The following is a 25,541-nucleotide window of genomic DNA, read 5'->3' on the forward strand; positions in this document are numbered from 1 at the left end:
GGTGACTGTGGAGGCCAGGTCATCTGGCGCAGCACCCCATCACTCTCCTTCATGGTCAAATAGCCCTTACACAGCCTGGAGGTGTGTTTGGGGTCATTGTCCTGTTGAAAAATAAATGATGGTCCAACTAAGCGCAAACCGGATGGAATAGCAATAGATTTCCACTGGTCTAATGTCCATTCCTTGTGTTCTTTAGCCCAAACAAGTCTCTTCTGCTTGTTGTCTGTGCTTAGCAGTGGTTTCCTAGCAGATCTTCTACCATGAAGGCTTGATTCACACAGTCTCCTCTTAACAGTTGTTCTAGAGATGTGTCTGCTGCTAGAACGCTGTGTGGCATTGAGGCTGGTGACTCGGATCAACTTATCCTCCGCAGCAGAGGTGACTCTTGGTCTTCCTTTCCTGGGGCGGTCCGCATGTGAGACAGTTTGTTTATAGCGCTTGATGGTTTTTGTGACTGCAGTTGGGGACACTTTCAAAGTTTTCCCAATTTTTCGGACTGACCGACCTTCATTTCTTAAAGTAATAATGGCCACTCGTTTTTCTTTACTTAGAATTTGTATTATGGCAAGAAAAAAACAGCTAACAGTCTATTCAGTAGGACTATCAGCTGTGTATCCACCTGACTTCTCCACAACGGAACTGATGGTCCCAACCCCATTTATAAGGCAAGAAATCCCACTTATTAAACCTGACAGGGCACACCTGTGAAGTAAAAACCATTTCAGGTGACTACCTCTTGAAGCTCATCAAGAGAATGCCAAGAGTGTGCAAAGCAGTAATCAAAGCAAAAGGTGGCTACTTTGAAGAACCTAGAATATGACATATTTTCAGTTGTTTCACACTTTTTTGTTATGGATATAATTCCACATTTGTTAATTCATAGTTTTTATGCCTTCAGTGTGAATCTACAATTTTCATAGTCATGAAAATAAAGAAAACTCTTTGAATGAGAAGGTGTGTCCAAACTTTTAGTCTGTACTGTATATCTACGGTCAGGGACAATACACTACGTGCAGAATTATTAGGCAAATGAGTATTTTGACCACATCATCCTCTTTATGCATGTTGTCTTACTCCAAGCTGTATAGGCTCGAAAGCCTACTACCAATTAAGCATATTAGGTGATGTGCATCTCTGTAATGAGAAGGGGTGTGGTCTAATGACATCAACACCCTATATCAGGTGTGCATAATTATTAGGCAACTTCCTTTCCTTTGGCAAAATGGGTCAAAAGAAGGACTTGACAGGCTCAGAAAAGTCAAAAATAGTGAGATATCTTGCAGAGGGATGCAGCACTCTTAAAATTGCAAAGCTTCTGAAGCGTGATCATCGAACAATCAAGCGTTTCATTCAAAATAGTCAACAGGGTCGCAAGAAGCGTGTGGAAAAACCAAGGCGCAAAATAACTGCCCATGAACTGAGAAAAGTCAAGCGTGCAGCTGCCAAGATGCCACTTGCCACCAGTTTGGCCATATTTCAGAGCTGCAACATCACTGGAGTGCCCAAAAGCACAAGGTGTGCAATACTCAGAGACATGGCCAAGGTAAGAAAGGCTGAAAGACGACCACCACTGAACAAGACACACAAGCTGAAACGTCAAGACTGGGCCAAGAAATATCTCAAGACTGATTTTTCTAAGGTTTTATGGACTGATGAAATGAGAGTGAGTCTTGATAGGCCAGATGGCTGGATTGGTAAAGGGCAGAGAGCTCCAGTCCGACTCAGACGCCAGCAAGGTGGAGGTGGAGTACTGGTTTGGGCTGGTATCATCAAAGATGAGCTTGTGGGGCCTTTTTGGGTTGAGGATGGAGTCAAGCTCAACTCCCAGTCCTACTGCCAGTTTCTGGAAGACACCTTCTTCAAGCAGTGGTACAGGAAGAAGTCTGCAAGGTAAGAAAAACATGATTTTCATGCAGGACAATGCTCCATCACACGCGTCCAAGTACTCCACAACGTGGCTGGCAAGAAAGGGTATAAAAGAATAAAATCTAATGACATGGCCTCCTTGTTCACCTGATCTGAACCCCATTGAGAACCTGTGGTCCATCATCAAATGTGAGATTTACAAGGAGGGAAAACAGTACACCTCTCTGAACAGTGTCTGGGAGGCTGTGGTTGCTGCTGCACGCAATGTTGATGGTGAACAGATCAAAACACTGACAGAATCCATGGATGGCAGGCTTTTGAGTGTTCTTGCAAAGAAAGGTGGCTATATTGGTCACTGATTTGTTTTGTTTGTTTTGAATGTCAGAAATGTATATTTGTGAATGTTGAGATGTTATATTGGTTTCACTGGTAAAAATAAATAATTGAAATGGGTATATATTTGTTTTCTGTTAAGTTGCCTAATAATTATGTACAGTAATAGTCACCTGCACACACAGATATCCCCCTAAAATAGCTAAAACTAAAAACAAACTAAAAACTACTTCCAAAATTATTCAGCTTTGATATTAATGAGTTTTTTGGGTTCATTGAGAACATGGTTGTTGTTCAATAATAAAATTAATCCTCAAAAATACAACTTGCCTAATAATTCTGCACTCCCTGTACATGTCCTTTACGGCCTACTGGGTGAATGTGGTTCCTGCACAGCCACACCAGCAACTTGGCCAGGTGACGCTGATTCCGCCTCCACGTTGTCACGTCGTTGGTTATGCGACAATGTCTGCCTCTCCCTCCTCATTCTCCACCGTGTCCTCAGCCTCCACTGCAGGTACAATTCACAGTGCCCCTCCTGCATACCACATGTGCTGGGCACGGCGGTGTCACGCTGTTCTGCACCTCGTTTTCCTGGCCAAACAAAGTCACACAGGGGAGGAACTGCTCCGTGTCTTTCATCAAGAAATCAAATCCTAGCTTTCTCCGCGACAACTCAAAATCGGAACCATGGTGACCGACAACGGGAAGAACATGGTGTCGGTGCTGCGTCAAGGAGGGCTGAGCTATGCGTCCTGCATGGCAGACATGTTCAATCTGGTTGTCAAGCAGTTCCTGAAGTCTTCCACCCATCTCCAAGACATCCTAAAAATGGCCAGGAAACTTTGCAGCCACTCGTACACCGCAAAGCACATCCTCCTTGAGCTGCAGTGGCAGAACGGCATCCCCCAACATAGGCTAATATGCGACGTTTCCACCCATTGGAATTCCACCCTCCATATGTTGGACCGATTATACAAACATAGAAAGGCCATAAACGATTTCTTGATGATCCAAGCGGACAGGAGTACTCCCCTGTGTAACTTTGATGTCAGCCAGTGGCAGCTCATGAGTGACACGTGCAGTTTGCTCAGGCTTTTGAGGAGGCCACGTTATTTGTCAGTCACCAGGACTACGGGATGAACAACGTCATTCTACTGCTTCATGTCCTGGAACAGATGCTGGTAAATCTGTCTGGTTAGGGAACTGGAGACGTGGTGCCTACATCTCATGACCACATGACCCTGTGGGGGCTGAACTGGAGGAGGAGGAGGACATTGGAGCACAACCAATGTATAGCGAAATGGGTGGTTTTTCTACACAGGTGACAGGAGAGGAGGAGCAGGAGCAGCCAGAGGAGCTACAGGATGATGAGGAAGACGAGGCAGAGGACCCATACACAACGTGGCAGTATGCAGTGGAGATGGAGGCAGGGAGTCCCTCCGAGTCACTTGCACAAATGGCCTGATGCATGCTCACTTGCTTAAGTAGTAACAGCGGGATTGTCACCATTCGGCAGAGGGATGACTTCTGGCTCTCCACCTTGTTGGACCCTCGCTACCGGTCCAAAATGGGGGCCTTTTTTACATCCGCTGAGAGGGAGGACAAACTAAACTACTATAGAGACATTCGATGTAGTCAGTTGGCTGCTGCCTATCTGCACCATCGTCCATCCCCTCGCAGGTCTGACCGGGGGACCCTCTGCACTCACGTTCCTCTGCCATGGCTGCTGTGGCGGGGGGGTAGGAGCAGTTCCAGCTCCATCAACAGCAACTCGAGTCTAGAGTCGCTGATGAGCAGCTTTCTTCACCCGCCTAGTGAAGAAACTACTCACCAGCAGCAGCTAGACCTGGAGCAGGACCTGAACCAGCAGGTAGTGGAATACTTGTACAGCGCCCTGCCACCCCACATTGAAGATCCGCTGGACTACTGAGCAGCCAAACTGGATTTGTGGCTGCAACTGGCAGAGTTTGCCCTGGAAAAGCTTTACTGGTCAGTAGAGTGGCATCAGAGCGCGTGTTTAGTGCGGCGGGGGCCATAGTCACCACAAGAAGAACTCACCTGTCCACCCAAAATGTGGAGAGACTGAACTTTGTCAAGATGAATCAGGCGTGGATCAGCCAGGATTTCCACCCACCAATGCCTGATGCATCAGACTAGATCATCCATGGTGCCACACCAACACATTGACAAAAGAGACTGGTTTCTTCTGGCTACCTGCTTCAGATACTATTCTGATGCCAAGTGCTCCTTCTTTCACCCACCATCTTCAGCTGGTACTGGTATTGCCACCCACCTCCCCACTCTGTCACCGGGTCACTCTGTGGTCTCCTGATGCTGCTGCCACCTCCACACTTTAATTGTGCCACTCTGTGGTCTCCTCATGCTGCTTCCACCTAACAACTATGTCATAGGGCCACTCTGTCTACTTCTCATGCTGTTCCCACCCTCGACACTTCTCACTGACCAAATGCTGACCGAATGAAGGCGGTTGCTCCACAGACAGGATCACTGTTTTCGGGGGGTTATTGTTCTGACGGATTAGAGAAAGGGCAAACTAATCTGTGACGTCAACACAAACTTACTGCTGACACCCTCTCCACTCTGTCGGGGGGCTCTAATTGTAAAAGCGTTTAATAGAACAGGTTCTGTAGACATCTATGTGGAATCAGCTGCCGACGGTGTAAAAGGAGTGCGCTTCTTCTTGACGCTAACATTGACCTGTAAGGCTGAGTTCATACTTGATTTATTTGGTCAGTTTTGGCCCCGTGACTGCCCAAATAAGTGAAATGTGCAGTGATTCTAAGAGCGACCGACTCACAGTATTGTTTCACTACCACAGCAGACTCCCTATGTGTTACTGTAAGGCACAGTGTTCTACACCCCTATAAAGGCTCTCAGCAGCCAGGAAATAGATGTTTTTTGACGCGATTCGCCATGAATAAATTCGGATTTAACCCCAAAAAATATGAAAAATTCGCTGAACAGGCAGAATCGCATTTTATAGAAATTCGCTCATCTCTAATTGCAGGATAGGTCAGGTTTGTGGAGGAGCAGGAAACATTCAGCATCGCTCATCTGAATGTGCAGATTGTCCTGCTCATTCTACCATTTAATGTGTTTATTTCAGATTCATTTCTTACAAGAAAGTTGTATATTTTTTATTCTGAAGTCGCATACTTACCGCCGCAGATACAGCACAAGTGAAGGAGAGATAGGCCATTCTCTGTTCGATAGTTTAAATTGACTTTGCCAAAGGCTTCGTCTGAGCTGCAAAATAGATTTTACAGCTGATCACACAGGCTTTATCGGTTGTGCTATTTTATTTAGTTATGTGAATTTTAATCAGAACCGTACAAAAAAAAAGTAAAGCGCTGATGGGTTTAAAGTGATGTAAAAAGATTGACGGCATAATGTTACCATGCAAGTGAACCTACGAAAAAAATAAAACTGCTTATTTTAAAGCTCCATAGGTGTCTCTCCTAGTTATATACAGGTCCTTATAAAAAAAATTAGCATATTGTGATAAAGTTCATTATTTTCTGTAATGTACTGATAAACATTAGACTTTCATATATTTTAGATTCATTACACACCAACTGAAGTAGTTCAAGCCTTTTATTGTTTTAATATTGATGATTTTGGCATACACCTCATGAAAACCCAAATTTCCTATCTCAAAAAATTAGCATATTTAATCCGACCAATAAAAGAAAAAAGTGTTTTTAATTACAAAAAAATTCAACCTTCAAATAATGATGTTCAGTTATGCACTCAATACTTGGTCGGGAATCCTTTTGCAGAAATGACTGCTTCAATGCGGCGTGGCATGGAGGCAATCAGCCTGTGGCACTGCTGAGGTGTTATGGAGGCCCAGGAGGCTTCAATGCGGCGTGGCATGGAGGCAATCAGCCTGTGGCACTGCTGAGGTGTTATGGAGGCCCAGGATGCTTCCATAGCGGCCTTAAGCTCATCCAGAGTGTTGGGTCTTGCGTCTCTCCACTTTCTCTTCCCAATATCCCACAGATTCTCTATGGGGTTCAGGTCAGGAGAGTTGGCAGGCCAATTGAGCACAGTAATACCATGGTCAGTAAACCATTTACCAGTGGTGTTGGCACTGTGAGCAGGTGCCAGGTCGTGCTGAAAAATGACATCTTCATCTCCATAAAGCTTTTCAGCAGATGGAAGCATGAAGTGCTCCAAAATCTCCTGATAGCTCGCTGCATTGACCCTGCCCTTGATAAAACACAGTGGACCAACACCAGAAGCTGACATGGCACCCCAGACTATCACTGACTGTGGGGACTTGACACTGGACTTCAGGCATTTTGGCATTTCCCTCTCCCCAGTCTTCCTCCAGACTCTGGCACCTTGATTTCCTCCAGACATGCAAAATTTGCTTTCATCCAAAAAAAAGTACTTTGGACCACTGAGCAACAGTCCAGTGCTGCTTCTCTGTAGCCCAGGTCAGGCGCTTCTGCCGCTGTTTCTGGTTCAAAAGTGGCTTGACCTGGGGAATGCGGCACCTGTAGCCCATTTCCTGCACACGCCTGTACACAGTGGCTCTGGATGTTTCTACTCCAGACTCAGTCCACTGCTTCCGTAGGTCCCCCAAGGTCTGGAATCGGTCCTTCTCCACAATCTTCCTCAGGGTCCGGTCACCTCTTCTCGTTGTGCAGCGTTTTCTGCCACACTTTTTCCTTCCCACAGACTTCCCACTGAGGAGCCTTGATACAACACTCTGGGAACAGCCTATTCGTTCAGAAATTTCTTTCTGTGTCTTACCCTCTTGCTTGAGGGTGTCAATGATGGCCTTCTGGACAGCAGTCAGGTCGGCAGTCTTACCCATGATTGCGGTTTTGAGTAATGAACCAGGCTGGGAGTTTTTAAAAGCCTCAGGAATCTTTTGCAGGTGTTTAGAGTTAATTAGTTGATTCAGATGATAAGGTTAATAGCTCGTTTAGAGAACCTTTTCATGATATGCTAATTTTTTTAGATAGGAATTTGGGGTTTTCATGAGCTGTATGCCAAAATCATCAATATTAAAACAATAAAAGGCTTGAACTACTTCAGTTGGTGTGTAATGAATCTAAAATATATGAAAGTCTAATGTTTATCAGTACATTACAGAAAATAATGAACTTTATCACAATATGCTAATTTTTTTAGAAGGACCTGTACATCAGTAGAGCTGAGTTTAACAGTTGGCACAATTCATCAGAACATTGTCCGAATATATCATAAAGGTTTAATAGTGAGGAACTGAAATTCTGACCAATATAAAAAAAACAGGGGTACCCAGTCCAAATCACAGTGTGAATGGGGCAACACATGTCAGGTCACTGTCTGTTAAAATGTATATCCATATACCACTGGTAATACAGTCTATAGGCAGAGCAATAAAAGTGTATTTGCACCATATTACTTCAGATATGATAAGAATATAATACTGCTCCTACTCTATGTACAAAAATATAACTACTATAATACTGCTCATATGTACAAGAATATAACTACTATAATACTGCTCATATGTACAAGAATATAACTACTATAATACTGCTTCTATGTACAAGAATATAACTACTATAATACTGCTCCTGTGTACAAGAATTTAACTACTATAATACTGCCTCCTATGTACAGGAATATAACTACTATAATACTGCCTCCTATGTACAAGAATATAACTACTATAATACTGCTCCTATGTACAAGACTATAACTACTATAATACTGCTCCTATGTACAAGAATATAACTACTATAATACTGCTCCTATGTACAAGAATATAACTACTATAATACTGCTCCTATGTACAAGAATATAACTACTATAATACTGCTCCTATGTACAAGAATATAACTACTATAATACTGCCTCCTATGTACAAGAATATAACTACTATAATACTGCTTCTATGTACAAGAATATAACTACTATAATACTGCCTCTATGTACAAGAATATAACTACTATAATACTGCTCCTATGTACAAGAAATATAATAATACTGCTCCTATGTACAAGAATATAACTACTATAATACTGCTCCTATGTACAAGAATATAACTACTATAATACTGCTCCTGTACAAGAATATAACTACTATAATACTGCTCCTATGTACAAGAATATAACTACTATAATACTGCTCCTATGTACAAGAATATCTACTATAATACTGCTCCTATGTACAAGAATATAACTACTATAATACTGCTCCTATGTACAAGAATATAACTACTATAATACTGCTCCTATGTACAAGAATATAACTACTATAATACTGCCTATGTACAAGAATATAACTACTATAATACTGCCCTATGTACAAGAATATAATACTATAATACTCCTATGTACAAGAATATAACTACTATAATACTGCTCCTATGTACAAGAATATAACTACTATAATACTGCTCCTATGTACAAGAATATAACTACTATATACTCCTGCTCCTATGTACAAGAAGATACTACTATAATCTTGCCTCCTATGTACAGATATAACTACTATAATACTGCTCCTATGTACAAGAATATAACTACTATAATACTTGCCTCCTATGTACAAGAATATAACTACTATAATACTGCCTCCTATGTACAAGAATATAACTACTATAATAACGCTCCTATGTACAAGAATATAACTACTATAATACTGCTCCTATGTACAAGAATATAACTACTATAATACTTCTCCTATGTACAAGAATATAACTACTATAATACTGCCTACTATGTACAAGAATATAACTACTATAATACTGCTCCTATGTACAAGAATATAACTACTATAATACTGCCCCTATGTACAAGAATATAACTACTATAATACTGCTCCTATGTACAAGAATATAACTACTATAATACTGCCTCCTATATACAAGAATATAACTACTATAATACTGCCTCCTATGTACAAGAATATAACTACTATAATACTGCTCCTATGTACAAGAATATAACTACTATAATACTGCTCCTATATACAAGAATATAACTACTATAATACTGCCTCCTATGTACAAGAATATAACTACTATAATACTGCTCCTATGTACAAGAATATAACTACTATAATACTGCTCCTATGTACAAGAATATAACTACTATAATACTGCTCCTATGTACAAGAATATAACTACTATAATACTGCTCCTATGTACAAGAATATAACTACTATAATACTGCATCAGGATCTCGTCACGATTGTTACTGCAGCTGTCCAGGTGGCTAGTCTCAGACAATCATGGAGGTGAACCTGCTGGATGTGGAGGTCCTGGGCTGGTGTGGTTACACGTACTCTGCGGTTGTGAGGCCGGTTGGATGTACTGCAAAATTCTCTGAAACTCCTTCGGAGACGGCTTATGGTAGAGAAATGAACATTCATTGCACGGGCAACAGCTCTGGTAGACATTCCTGCAGTCAGCATGCCAATTGCACGCTCCCTTTAAACGTTGTAACATCTGTGGCATTGTGCTGTGTGATCAAACTGCACATTTTAGAGTGGTCCTCTTATTGTGGGCAGTCTAAGGCACACCTGTGCAATATTCATGCTGTCTAATCAGCACCTTGATATGCCACACCTGTGAGGTGGGATGGATTATCTCGGCAAAGGAGAAGCGCTCACTAACACAGATTTAGACAGATTTGTGAACAATATTTGAGAGTAATGGGTCTTTTGTGTATGTAGGAAATGTTTCAGATCTTTGAGTTCAGCTCATGAAAATTGGAGCAAAACCAAAAGTGTTGCGTTTATATTTTTGTTCAGTGTATAATACTGCCTCCTATGTACAAGGGTATAACTACTATAATACATAAATCTGAGTCTCACTTCCTTTCTGGGATTCACCTATCCCTTGGTCTTTTTTCAACTGTATTAACTATGTAACTATGCCGCCTATGGAGAAGAATGTGTTTCGATACATTATTTTGCAGGTAGAAATCACGCTGTCATCATTAGCTTTCTATCAGTATTCTGTCCATGGAGTCTCAGTCATGGGGCCCACCGCTCACCTCATATTTGGACTATAAACTTGTTGTGTACTATACCACAGGCTAGCTTTCATTTTGTAGTAGATATAACTTTCAGGAAAAAAAAAGAACTGTAGCAGATAAACCCTCCTGGGACATGACATTATCAGAACCCAGAACGAGCGGCTGCGGGATCCAGCAACCTTTTCAGTATGCATCTGTATTCACCTGTTTCCATTCATCTTAAGATAAGCTAAGCTCCTACATAGTGACTACCTGGACCGGCCGGAAGCTTCAGATAGTCTTCAAGCAAGAAAATGGGACCAAAAGGTATGGAATTAACTATTCATTACCTCTGAGACTGTGCATTTTCTCTATCTATCTATCTATCTATCTATCTATCTATCTATCGATGCCAGCTAAACTTGATGGTTAAAGCATTAAAGAAGACCTTTCACCGGTCCTGACATTATCATACAGTATAACTAGCGGGTTGAGTAGGGCATACACATACTGATGGCATATTACAGCGCTAGTTTCTCTATGCGCCACTCCATTCGCTCGCTGTGCCCCCCATTCTGTTTCCCACCTGGTATGTAAATTCATACCATCGGTACAGGGAGGAGGAGACGTCAGGGTTTCTCAGGGGGCGTCTCCTTCTCCCTGGCTGTGAGCTGTCAAATCATGTGGACCACGTCACAGCCAGGGAGAAGGAGACGCCTTCATTCTGTCCCTGCTGTCTGACGAGGCCCTTGCTTGGGCTAATCCCATTTGGAGGTTCAGAGACCACTAATCTGCAGTCTTTCCTGGCTACCTTCCGGCTGGTCTTTGAAGAGCCCGGCGCACGTCCTCCGCTGCATTAGCTCTGCTGCGTCTACGACAGGGTTCCTCGTCTGTGGGTCAGTACACCATCTAGTTTCGTACCCTGGCTGCCGAAATTACATGGAATAATGATGCTCAACTGACGTTGTTCTGGGAGGGCCTTTCTGACTGGATTAAGGAAGAATTAGCTGGTCGTGACCGTCCGTCTACTCTAAATGACCTGATCAGCTTGGCCACAAGGATAGATATGCGTTTTAGGGAACGTTCTAGGGAGGTCGCAGGCACCAGAAGACCACCCTGTTTGGCTCCAGCCTTCAAGAAGCCGGTTCTTCCTCTAGTGTCCATCCCATCTGAAGAGCCCATGCAAATAGAGCGCCTTCTGACCAGGAACGTTTACGCCGCAAAGCAGTGAACCTGTGTCTGTATTGACAGAAGCCGGGAAACACCAATGTCTAGAAGTAATTGGAGAGGTGGTCCTAGACAAGGAGAAGTCCTCTCCGAAACATTCAATTCTGGTGACTCTCTGTCACAAGGGAGTCACACTGTCTGTGCCTGCATTCTTCAACTGTGGTTCAGCCGGTAACTTCATTCAGCAAGCTCTGGTCCATCAGTACTGGCTCCCTACCATCCGTCTAGAAAGTCCTCTGTCAGTGGCTTCCGTAAATGGACTGCCACTTCTCAAACCTGTGCTTTCTGTTACTATGCCCCTTAATTTGCAAATAGGGGTTCTGCATTCTCAGATGATCTCCTTCTATGCATCTGTGAATCCGGTTATCCTTGGTCTTCTCTGGCTGCGTCAGCACACCTCAGTTCTGGACTGGCACTCCAGTCAGACTCTGCGTTGGGGATCCTCCTGCCAGTCCACCTGCTTATCAGAGGTCCGACCTGCTTCCTCGCCTACTGTACCTGTAGACCTGCCTGGACTTCCGCAGCAGTATACCAATTTTGCAGATGTCTTCAGTAAGAAAGAGGCCAAGACCCTGCCTCTTCATCATCCTTATGATTGTCCGATTGACCTTCTGCCTAATGCCACTCCTCCTCATGGTCATGTCTACCCACTCTCATTTCCCGAGACCCAAGCGATGTCTAATAACATCAAGGAGAATCTCGAGAGAGGGTTTATCCGGAAATCTACTTCACCAGCCGGTGCAGGGTTCTTCTTTGTGCAGAAAAAAAGATGGATCCTTACGGACCTGTATCGACTATAAAGGTCTAAATAAGGTCACATTCAAGAATCAATACCCTTTTCCTCTAATACCCTGTTCCGGGGAGCTAATGTCTTCACAAAATTCGACCTGCGCAGCGCATACAACCTTATCCGCATTAGAAAGGGTGATGAGTGGAAGACTGATTTCAACACTTGTGATGGACACTACGAGTATCTCGTCATGGTCTTCGGTCTGTGCAATGCTCCTGCAGTATTCCAGGAGTTGGTAAATGATATCTTCTGGGACCTGCTCTATGTCTACGTGATAGTTTACCTGGACGATATACTGATCTATTCTCCAGATTTGACCACTCACCAGAAGCATGTACGTTTGGTTTTACAGCAGTTGAGAGAGAATTGACTTTATGCCAAACTAGAGAAATGCATCTTTATAAAATCTACTTTACCGTTCCTCGGATACATGATCTCGGATGCCCGGTTACAGATGAATCCTGAAAAATTTAATGCAGCAATGGACTGGCCCTGCCCACAGGGTCTTTGCGCTATACAGCGCTTCCTTGGATTTGCTAATTTTTATCATCGGTTCATCCCGAATTTTTCATCTCTTACATCTCCGATCTCAGCTCTTACTACGAAAGGGGTGAATGCCAGAGTCTGGACTCCTCAGGTAGAGGCCACCTTCGTCCAATTAAAAAGGTCCTTTGATTTTGCACCTGTTCTGCGTCATCCCGATGTCTCCTGCCAATTCTTTTTAGAAGTGGACGCCTCCTCCGAGTCCTCCATAGGAGCTGGTGGTGTTTTACTACAGAAAGGTTCCAAGGGCAAGATGTTTACATGTGGATTCTCCTCCAAGCTCTTCTTCCCTGCTGAGAGGAATTACTGTATAGGAGACAGAGAGCTTCTGGCCATAAAACTTGCCATGGAGGAGTGGCGTTATCTATTGGAGGGGGCCCAGCATCCAGTGATAATCTTCACCGACCACAAGAACCTTACATATTTGCAGACGGACCAGTGTTTGAACCCTCGCCATGCCAAGTGGGCACGCTTCACTTTCGCCCGGCCGAGAAGAACATTAAGGCGGATGCTCCATCTCGGTCATTTGACTTCTCCAACCAGCAGGATGAGCTCCAGTACATTGTAGATCCTGCTTGCCTGATCACAGTGGCTCTTATCCTGGTAAAAGACATCACTCCCGGGAAGACATTTGTGCCATCTGCCAAGAGAAAATGTATTCTAGCTTGGGGGCACAAGTCCAAACTCGCTGGTCACCCAGGGATCCGCAAGACCACAGAACTTTTGTCTCGCCACTACTGGTGGTGACCCATACTGTCTAAGGATGTGCGTGATTATATGTCTGCTTGCACCGTCTGTGCTCAGAATAAAGTCTCCAGGACCAAACCACCCGGGCTGTTACCTCTTCCTGAAGCCCCATGGCAACACATTGCCATGGACTTTGTTACAGATCTGCCCTCTTCTGTCGAATGTACAGCTATCTGGGTGTTCGTGGAGCAGTTCTCCAAGATGATGCACTTTGTTCCTTTGGCTGGACTGCCTTCAGCTGCTGAACTTGCTAAAATTGTTTGTGAGACACATATTCCGCTTGCATGGTCTACCTTGGCATATTGTTTCCGATCGCGGAGTCTAGTTTACCTCTAAGCTCAGGAGAGCTCTTTGCCGGCTGCTCGAAATTGAGCTGGACTTCTCTTCCGGGTATCATCCCCAGACCAGCGGGCAAGTAGAGCGGGCCAATCAAATATTAGAGAACTATCTCTGACATTTTGTTTCAGCCCAACATGACAACTGAGTACAATTGCTACCTTGGGTTGAATTCTCTTATAACAACCACTCTAGTGAGTCTACTGGATCCTCCATGCTTTGTCGTTTATGGACAACACCCTCATACTCCTCTCCCTGTTCCTACATCTTCTGGGGTTCCAGCTGTGGATTCCTCTTTTAGGGATTTTTGAAAGATTTGGCGTGACACCAATGACTGCATCACAAAGCGGTGACCCGCATAAAAGCGAATGCAGACAAAAGAAGAAGAAAACTCCTCAGTTCTTGTCTGAAGATAAGTTATGGTTCTACTCTAAAAATATCTGCTTAAGGGTTCCCAGTTTCAATTTCACTCCTAGGTTCCTTGGACCCTTAAAAGTATTGAGGAGGATCAACGAAATGACATATAAGTTATGTCTGCCTCTCTCTCTGCGTATTCCTAATCCCTTCTACGTGTCCTTACTAATACCAGTAATCCTTAATCGCTTATTGACGGCTCTTTCTACTCTAACTCCGGTATCTGAAGATTCTGACGAGATATTTGAGGTCAAAGACATTCTGGACATTAAGAAGCGTGGCAAGAAGACCTACTATCTTGTAGACTGGAAGGGCTTTGGTCCTGAGGAGAGGTCTTGAGAATCAGAAGAGAACATTCATGCTTTGAACTTGATAAAAAGGTTTCTGTCTCTTCATGGACTCAAAAAGAGGAGGCGAAGGGGGGGGGGGGGTACTGTACCAGCGGCTGCTGTGCGCGCTGTTCCCCTGCTTACCGCCCCGGTCCCGGGCGCCGTGTTCAGCTGTGATCTGCTGCCAGTGTTTCCTTACAGCCCTGTCCACAGCATGCTTACTGCTTGTTTCCTGCAAAGGGCCGGCGCGTGTCACTTCCTGTGTTTTATGGGTTCGATCATGTGACCTCGCCAACCAATCCAAGCCCTCCTGCACATATATAAGTGGCTCAGCCCCCTTCCCAGATGCCTCAGTGTCAAGGTCCTTGTGTCCTGCTAAAGGTTCCTGATATCCACTTGTGTTCCTGACTCGTAATTGTGTTCCTGGACTCTGCTACCTGTTTGATCCCTGGCTGCTTGCCTTGACTCTCCTGTTGCCGACCTGAATTTCCATACCTGTACCTGTGTTGCCTGCCCTGACTTCGCTTGTGCCTCATCCTTTGGTCCTGCACTGTTGCTCCTGGTAACGACAGCCTGCTGACAACGCCTCTACCTCTGGTACCTTTCTCAGTACCTCCTGGTCCGCCTGGACCAGCTGCCTCGTGTGCTTATCCTCCTCAAGAGATAGCGACCTGGTGTTCCCCTCGGGAAAGTCTATCCCCACCATCAGGGGTACTGTGAAGATCCAGGGATTCACTTAGACAATGCACTTAGAGAAGGTAGGACACGTGGCACAGTGGGTTCACACCTGCTGGTTCGTGACACCAATGAGTACTTCCATAATGGTATTCACCCAATAAGACGCAACAGTCTTGTTTTATAAAATCTCATGCAACCCTGTAAATCTGCCCTGTAAATAAGCACAAGATGGATGCCATTGCTTGAAATTCAGATGCAACTTTTTTCATGTGTTTAAAATGAGTCACATAAATGGATTAAACCTAATTTCATTTTTTAACAATAAAAGTTGCAGGACGTGCGAGCTGTTCTGAAGAGAATTCAGAGTGAATCTTTAATAAATTCCGTGCAATATTTATTTGCTTGCTAAGAAGGATTGTTTAGATAATGTTAAGCCACAATCTGCATCATTGCTAATGGAAATAATATCTCACTGACATAATTACAATGTAATTAACCATGACATTCCGCAAATCACTCTCTGCATATTGCCCTGTTCTTCTAGATCTTGTACAGAGAAGAGAAATAGAGGCAATAAATAATCAATTTTCCCACTTTCTCCAGTCCTGCCTCTTAGAGAGCGGTTTTACCTCTGCCATTTAAAGGTAGACGTGCACAACAGAAGCTTAAAGGGAACCCGTCATCAACTGTATGCTGCCCATACTAAAGGCAGCATAACGTAGAGACAGGTGAGCTGATTTCAGCGGTCTGTCATTTATAAGTGAAAAGTAAGCGGTTGCCGAGAACCAACATCACAATCATTGAGCCCAGGCCTGGAAAAGAGTCACGGCCACCGGAGAAGAGTCCTGGTTATTTATGATCACCTGCCCACCTGCTGATGACTGACCGTCTTCTACCTAGTTTTCTCCCTTTCTCTCTAGGAGAGAACTGCCAATCATCAGCAGATGGGCGAGAGAGCAGGAGATTATAACAACCAGGACTCTTCTCAGGTAGATCTGACTCTTCTCAAGGCCTGAGCTGCAATGATTATGATGCTGGTTCTCGGCAACCACTGACTTTTAGCTGATGAGTGACACAGCGCTGACATCAGCATTTCTGTCACTATTTTATGCCGCCCTCCGTGAGGTCAGCATAAAGCTGATGACAGGTTCCCTTTAAATATGGATAGGATCTACATAAAAAGGGTCACTGTGTAACAACAATACATTACATGGGGCGAGTCCACATCTGCATTGGAGGCTCAGTTCGAAAGGAGTTCATCTGGTAAAATGATGGGATTCCGAAAAGAAACTAAACTGGACTCCACTGTTCAGTCATGTGCCCTATACGGCCTCTAACGGAGCAGAACACTGAAAAAAAAAGCTGTGATGTGAACTTGGCCTTATCCTTTACTGATCCCGAGTTACATCCTGTATTATGTCTCTTACACACAGGCGTTGCAGGTGACGTGCGGGAAAAGATGATGGTGCGTTGCCAGAAAATGCACGATTTTTCCACGCGAGTGCAACGCGTTTTAATGCGTTTTGTACGCGCGTGAGAAAAATGGGCATGTTTGGTACCCATGGTTATAAGGGAAAATAATAGCATTCTTAATACAGAATGCATAGTACAATAGGGCTGGAGGGGTTAAAAAATAATTAAAATAATTAAACTCACCTCATCCACTTGTTCGCGCAGCCCGGCTCGTCTTCTTTCTTCCTCTTTGAGGACCTGGGAGAAAAGGACCTTTGGTGATCTCACTGCGCTCATCACATGCGATTGACCATATGATGAGCGCATTGACGTCACCAAAGGTCCTTTTCTCCCAGGTCCTCAAAGAAGAAGAAAGAAGACAAGCCGGGCTCCTGTATTATACTCCAGAGCTGCACTCACTATTCTGCTGGTGCAGTCACTGTGTACATACATTACTTATCCTGTACTGATCCTGAGTTACATCCTGTATTATACTCCAGAGCTGCACTCACTATTCTGCTGGTGAAGTCACTGTGTACATACATTACATTACTTATCCTGTACTGATCCTGAGTTACATCCTGTATTATACTCCAGAGCTGCACTCACTATTCTGCTGGTGCAGTCACTGTGTACATACATTACTTATCCTGTACTGATCCTGAGTTACATTCTGTATTATACTCCAGAGCTGCACTCACTATTCTGCTGGTGCAGTCACTGTGTACATACATTACTTATCCTGTACTGATCCTGAGTTACATCCTGTATTATACTCCAGAGCTGCACTCACTGTGTACATATATTACATTACTTATCCTGTACTGATCCTGAGTTACATCCTGTATTATACTCCAGAGCTGTGCTCACTATTCTGCTGGTGTACTCACTGTGTACATGCATTACATTACTTATCCTGTACTGATCCTGAGTTACATCCTGTATTATACTCCAGAGCTGCACTCGCTATTCTGCTGGTGGAGTCACTGTGTACATACATTACTTATCCTGTACTGATCCTGAGTTACATCCTGTATTATACTCCAGAGCTGCATGCCATCTATCTATTTATCTGTGTCTGTCTATCTATAGTATGGAGCAGTAACCCCCTGCGCCCTGATGTCACTTGCAGTATAATATATATCTATAACTACCTGATTTCCCTCCCGATCCCCAGATTCCCGCACCGGGGACCTCGTTCTTTGGCATGCGACATGTCAAGGTTTGTATGTAGACTGCGCATTAACCTCCCTGTTCCTCCACAGCCTTGAGATGGGGAAAGGAATTGTTTTCTAGGTTCCCCAGCCAATTGCAATGTTCCTGCGTGTCTGTGATATACTGAGAACCATTACAATCTGCATGCGCCCGTCCCACGGGAGGAAGAGTCAGGTTCTTCTAGAATACGAGGACTGCATGTCCAAAAAACAGCAATTTAGCTCCAGCATAACTACAGATGTAGCAGAGCTGGATGTGTGATACAGCGAAACCCTTTCAATATTGCTACTGGAACACACAGAGTCCAGTGACCCATTTATTAGCTTATAGATGCGATAGTTTGTTTATGAAATCATCATTTTCAAGATCTATACTTGCAGTCATTGAATTATAACCTTTGATGCTTCTAGAAGATGGCGGCGGTGGAATGATAACGGCTTCTTACAACTTCAGGATACCAAACAGAGGACAGGGACTGATGTGAGGCACCGTGCGTGCGGCGCTGTGGAATATGTTGGAGCTATATTACAGAGATCCTGGCCGTTCTAGAGAAAACATTGCCCCATGACAAACTCAGCTCTGCTACATTTGACAACGGACACGTTTTACCTGAAAACCAGCTGAAGCTCAGCGTGCTCCACCTCTTTAATGTGAAGGTCATCCTCCAGCCGCTCCACGATCACCTGGTAGGACTCGCTCACCTTTTTCTTCCACTCATCTATAACAAAGCGGACATTATAGTTGTCGGTCAGACCCTTCCTGTATTGGCGCGCAGGTTACGGTCCTGGGAATGGGACCAAAAACTGCCAAGGCTTAGATTTCGATAAATAAGGACGTGTCCCAGGGTGGGGCTCAAAATGTCCCACAATTTGGGACTAACATGTTGGGAGGTGGTCATCTGATGGAACCTGGCACCATGTGATAAGTGCGGGGTGAATGACGGTGTACCCCGCACATAACGCACATACTCACACCCGCAGTCTGCACAGGATATGTCTTCAGGCATTACATAGGCTTTCTGGGCTCTATAGACATCATATAGGGTTAAAAGGCTATAGAGACATGACGCAGGGTCCCAGGACTACAGGTCCTCATAGACATAACATAGGCTTACTAGTCCCAATAGACTTTGCATAGGTTTACCTGTGTCTCTGGGCATTACATAGGTCTCTATAGACATAACATAGGCTTACAGGTCTCTATAGACATAACATAGGCTTACAGGTCTCTATAGATATAACATAGGCTTACAGGTCTCTATAGACATAACATAGGCTTACAGGTCTCTGTAGACATAACATAGGCTTACAGGTCTCTACAGACATAACATAGGCTTACAGGTCTCTACAGACATAACATAGGCTTACAGGTCTCTATAGACATAACATAGGCTTACAGGTCACTATAGATATAACATAGGCTTACAGGTCTCTATAGACATAACATAGGCTTACAGGTCTCTATAGACATAACATAGGCTTACAGGTCTCTGTAGACATAACATAGGCTTACAGGTCTCTGTAGACATAACATAGGCTTACAGGTCTCTGTAGACATAACATAGGCCTACAGGTCTCTATAGACATAACATAGGCTTACTAGTCCCAATAGACTTTGCATAGGTTTACCTGTGTCTCTGGGCATTACATAGGTCTCTATAGACATAACATAGGCTTACAGGTCTCTAGTCATAACATAGGCTTAAGGGTCTCTATAGATACAGTCCTGATCAAAAGTTTAAGACCACTTGAAAAATGGCCAAAAATCATGTTTAGCATGGCTGGATCTTAACAAGGTTCCAAGTAGAGCTTCAACATGCAACAAGAAGAAATGGGAGGGAGACAAAACATTTTTTGAGCATTCAATTTATTGAAAACAACGAATAAACTGAAACAGGCTGTTTTTCAGCTGATCAAAAGTTTAGGACCACACCTCCAAAAAAAAGCACTAAACCCCCCCAAAACAGAAATCTAACTTCCAAACATGAACTCAGTAAGGAGTAGCTCCGCCGTTCTTGTTTCGGCATGCTTGATGCAAGCGTTTCCATGAGGAGAGTGGGAACATTTCTCCAAGTCGTGAAGACGGCCGCACGAAGGCCATCTATTGTCTGGAACTGTTGTCCATTTTTGTAAACTTCCCTTGCCATCCATCCCCAAAGGTTCTCAATTGGATTTAGATCAGGGGAACACACAGGATGGGCCAAAAGAGTGATGTTATTCTCCTGGAAGAAGTCCCTTGTCCTGCGGGCATTGTGTCCTGTAGCCTTGTCCTGTTACCACACAGACGAGGGCCCTCAGTCATGAGGAATGCTCTCTGCAACATCTGGACATAGCCAGCGGCCGTTTGACGCCCCTGCACTTCCTGAAACGCCATTGTTCCACTGAAGGAAAAAGCCCCCCAGACCATTATGGCGCCCCCTCCACTGTGGCGCGTAGAAAACATCTCAGGTGGGATCTGCTTGTCATGCCAGTAACGTTGGAAACCATCAGGACCATCAAGGTTAAATTTTTTCTCATCAGAGAATAAAACTTTCTTCCACCTTTGAATGTCTGTTTGTATTTTTGGCTTATTTTTGTTCCTTCCGCTCTGTTTAATAGCTTTTTTGTAACTATCATTGAAGAAAAAAATAAAAATAAAAAATGAGAATAAAACTTTCTTCCACCTTTTGAATGTCCCATGTTTGGTGCTCTCTTGCAAAGTCCAAACGAGCAGTTCTGTGGCGTTCAAGGAGACGAGGTCTTTGAAGCCCTTCAGTCTCAGATGCCGTCTGATGGTTATGGGGCTGCAGTCGGCACCAGTAAGGGCCTTAATTTGGGTCGAGGATCTTCCAGTGTCTTGACGGACAGCCAATTGGATCCTCCGGCTCAGTGCTGATGACATTTTTTTGGGTCTTCTACTTGACTTTTTTGATCCATAACCCTCAGGATCATTTAAGAAATTCCAAATGACTGGTCTTACTGCGTCCCACCTCAGCAGCGATAGGCGCGCTGTGAGAGACCCTCCTGCTTATGCAGTTCAACAACCCGACCACGTTCAAAAAGGGAGAGTTTTTTTGCCTTTGCCATCACAACGTGTGACTACCTGACAGAAAGTGACAATGAATCCACATCTTTGCACAGATTTTACCTTTTAAAGGCATGTGGTCCTAAAATTTGGATTAGTTGAAAAAGCCTGTTTCAGTTTAATAGTTATTTATTATCAATTAATTGAATGCTCAAAAAATGTTTTGTCTCACTCCCATTTCTTCTTGTTGCATGTTGAAGCTCCACTTGGAACCTTGTTAAGATCCAACAATGTAAAATATGATTTTTTGCCATTTTTCAAGTGGTCTTAAACTTTTGATCAGGACTGTACAACATAGGCTTAAGGGTCTCTATAGATATAACATAGGCTTAAAGGTCTCCATAGATAAAACAAAGGCTTACAGGTCTCTATAGATATAACATAGGCTTTTAGGTCTCTATAGACATAACTTAGGCTTTTAGGTCTCTATAGGTATAACATAGGCTTACTGGTCTCTATAGACATAACATAGGCCTACAGATCTCTATAGATATAGGCTGTGACACAGTAAGGGGAATGGTCTGGGAAAACAGGTATTTTCCTCCCAGCTCGTGCTGCTGGACTGATTTGCAGCCAGGTGAGGTCAAATACCGGACCGGATTTTGATTGCCGATCCGGGTTTTTGGCAGCACCTGGCTGTCCTTAAATAGGCAGCTGAGCTCAGCAGCAGAAATCTCTGTGTTGGGATCTGAGGCTTGGTGCCAGGTTGGAGGGCTGAGCCCATGGGCTGAGGAAACGGGCCCCCTAAAGCCTGCCGTGGACTGCTGGAGGCAGAACTGACATCAAGGTGACTTGTCTTATATGAACTTTCCATTGTGTGTGAAGTAAACACCAAGACTGCAAAGTAACGCATTGTTTTGTGCATTTGCCTCAAGTGTGAATAAACACTGAAGTTTTACATTAAGAACTTGTCTTTTACGTCTGTACTGCGTCCGCTTACCCCATCTACCAGAGCGAAACCGCACAAGGCTTACAGGTCTCTACAGACATAACATAGGCTTACAGGTCTCTATAGATATAACATAGGCTTAAGGGTCTCTATAGATATAACATAGGCTTACATGTCTCTACAGACATAACATAGGCTTACAGGTCTCTATAGATATAACATAGGCTTAAGGGTCTCTATAGATATAACATAGGCTTACAGGTCTCTACAGACATAACATAGGCTTACAGGTCTCTATAGATATAACATAGGCTTAAGGGTCTCTATAGATATAACATAGGCTTACAGGTCTCTATAGATATAACATAGGCTTAAGGGTCTCTATAGATAGAACATAGGCTTACAGGTCTCTATACACATAACATAGGCTTACAGGTCTATATAAGCATTACACAGGCTTCAGGTCCTTACAGGCATTACATAGGCTTACTAGTCTCGATAGACTTTGTATAGCGGGCATTGCATAGGTCTCTGTGGGCATTACATAGGGTTACAGGTGTCTATAGACACATTATAGGCATACGGCTATCTACAGGCATCACATAGGCTCACCAGTCTCTATAGATCATACATAGGATTACAGTTATTAAGCCTATTATAGTTCGGGAGGACATTTATTATGTGGACTTCGGACTCTGTATATTATAAGAGATAATAGACCTCGCTATGTCACAAGCCATCCACACAAAAGACCCTTTCCTAGAAACCCTCCGCAGCAGCCCTCCCACCAGCTATAAAGGCATGAAACATAACCCACAGCACATTACCCGTGCAGGTCTGGGTCGGCCTGGACTTATAATTTCCCATAAGTTTATAGGACGTCTTCTTTCTTGCAGCCGATCGCTCCCTGTAATATGAGCAAGAGCAAAGATCCCAACTGCTGCAGCGCACGGTGATAGCCACCCAGCTAAAAATAAACCCTTCTGTCAATGGAATGCCAGACAACAATGAACGGACACGAGCCGGGAGCCACCGAGCGCCATGATAGCTAATCCGTCCACAGATGTAGCAGAGCTGAAAGAGTTATTTAACTTTTTTGGGCTGAATTATTTAATGCACAGTGAGTGATAACTGGCCAGAGGATGGGGAGCACTTATAACAATCTATTCTATGGCCCTGGTCTGTAATAAGAAGGAGAAACCATATTTCCCGACGGTTTTCCCTTTAAAGTGGTTGTGTCACGGAGCATGTTCTATATTTTTCAAACCAGCACCTGGATCCGAATACTTTTGTAATTGCATGCAATTAAAAACATAGTATTTCCACTCAGCTATTCAATAAAATAAGACTGTATAGCGCCACCTGCTGATTGTTCTTTTCCTTATTTTATGTCCATATCACTGAGCTGGTCGCATATGCTCAGTTTACATCTTCAACTGCCACCAGCCATATGCTTAGTTTAAAGCTGTGGCACTTAGGCCTCATGCACTCGCCGATGGGCGGCCGTTCCGTGCATTGGGGACCGCAATCGCGGTCTCCAATGCACTGTAACATCTGTGCAGCGGGCCAGACCCATTCAACTTGAATGGGTAGGTGGTCTGTCCGCACCACATAAAAATATGGCATGTCATATTTATTTGCAGTGCGGAACAACGGAAAGAAACACCACGGAAGCACTCCGTAATGCTTCCGGTGTTCCGTTCCGTGACTCCGTTCTGCATCTCCGGAATTGCGGACCCATTCGAGTGATCGGGTCCGCATCAGTGATGAGTGGTGCACACGGCCGACGGCTGCAATAAGGCCACGGCCGCGTGCATGAGGCTATACAGGGAGAGAATTGCAGCAGAAAGGACACGCCCCATGAGCTGCCAGGCTGTAGATAATCTAGCAGCGCAATTAAAGCAGTGAATGTGGAGATCTCTGGACCTATGTGCGGCTCAGGGCTGGTTCTAGCTTTATTAGAAATGTATTGTCCTGTACTATATAAAGTCTGATTTTCATCTTTTTACATCAATCATGGCATAACCCTTTAAGATAATGTGGTGAAATTACCTGCAGTCCTATGTCAACCACAAATGACTTAGTAAAGCAACATCAAAGGTTTAGTTCTGCTACAGGTGCATGTAAATCCTGGAAGAAATTCACTCATTTCCCTGATGCTTGCTCCTACAATGCAGAATTTTCCTTCGGGTGATAAATATCCATTGGCTGTCACTTCAGATGCTGAACAACCAGACTTTTCATCAGTCGCTGCAATTAATCCATACATCATTCAGCATAATAACTGACCTACTTTACATTTGCTTAATGACAAGAAGTAATATACGGCCGAGCGAAGCGTCAGATTTTCAATCAGGAGACAGGGCTGTTTATATATGCGACAAATAAATCACACAGCTGGAGATACGTTATTGTATCATTACAATATTAATAATAGTTATTTGCTGGATAGATTCAGGTACAATAAATGTCTGGTGTCTGCCATAACGAATCCATTTCATTCCAGGCTGAGTATATTTTAATGCCTGTCCAACATTATATTTACATATGTTTAGTAGATGGAGAGAGATAATGTTTTGCTCAATAAATAAGATACAACTGACAGGGTGGCTAAGAAAAACTCAGCACAAAGAAAACACAGCAGCAAATACTGCCCTCTATGTGCATACAAGAATATATCTACTATAATACTGCTCCTATGTACAAGAATATAACTACTATAATACTGCTCCTATGTACAAGAATATAACTACTATAATACTGCTCCTATGTACAAGAATATAACTACTATAATACTGCTCCTATGTACAAGAAAATAACTACTATAATACTGCATCCTATGTACAAGAAAATAACTACTATAATACTGCTCCTATGTACAAGAATATATCTACTATAATACTGCCTGCTATGTACAAGAATATAACTACTATAATACTGCCTCCTATGTACATCAATATAACTACTATAATACTGCTCCTATGTACAAGAATATAACTACTATAATACTGCTCCTATGTACAAGAATATAACTACTATAATACTGCCTCCTATGTACAAGAATATAACTACTATAATACTGCTCCTATGTACAAGATTATAACTACTATAATACTGCTCCTATGTACAAGAATATAACTACTATAATACTGCTCCTATGTACAAGATTATAACTACTATAATACTGCTCCTATGTACAAGAAAATAACTACTATAATACTGCTCCTATCTACAAGAATATAACTACTATAATACTGCTCCTATGTACAAGAATATAACTACTATAATACTGCTCCTATCTACAAGAATATAACTACTATAATACTGCCTCTATGTACAAGAATATAACTACTATAATACTGCTCCTATGTACAAGAATATAACTACTATAATACTGCTCCTATGTACAAGAATATAACTACTATAATACTGCTCCTATGTACAAGAATATAACTACTATAATACTGCTCCTATGTACAAGAATATAACTACTATAATACTGCTCCTATGTACAAGAATATAACTACTATAATACTGCTCCTATGTACAAGAATATAACTACTATAATACTGCTCCTATGTACAAGAATATATCTACTATAATACTGCTCCTATGTACAAGAATATAACTACTATAGTACTGCCTCCTATGTACAAGAATATAACTACTAT

General features: G+C 43.2%; 1 protein-coding gene across 3 annotated transcripts in view; it reads right to left on the reverse strand.

The window, feature by feature from the left end:
• Window positions 1-22,829, reverse strand: part of LOC122943020 (serine/threonine-protein kinase TNNI3K) — a 228,599-nt gene extending 205,770 nt beyond the window's left edge. For 2 of the 3 annotated variants that reach the window (XM_044300378.1, XM_044300377.1), the window contains exons 1-3: window positions 22,698-22,822; window positions 18,528-18,636; window positions 5,384-5,469 (exon numbers count right to left, since the gene is read on the reverse strand). In XM_044300378.1, coding sequence (XP_044156313.1) covers window positions 5,384-5,469; window positions 18,528-18,636; window positions 22,698-22,737 — 235 coding nt within the window. In that variant the 5' untranslated portion in view covers window positions 22,738-22,822. Of the gene's footprint in view, window positions 1-5,383; window positions 5,470-18,527; window positions 18,637-22,697 lie in introns of all 3 variants that reach the window. The other variant, XM_044300379.1, reaches the window with a different exon arrangement.
• Between the last annotated feature and the right edge of the window lie 2,712 nt (window positions 22,830-25,541).

Source organism: Bufo gargarizans, chromosome 7 (genome assembly GCF_014858855.1).
Source record: "Bufo gargarizans isolate SCDJY-AF-19 chromosome 7, ASM1485885v1, whole genome shotgun sequence".
Lineage (NCBI taxonomy): Eukaryota > Metazoa > Chordata > Amphibia > Anura > Bufonidae > Bufo > Bufo gargarizans.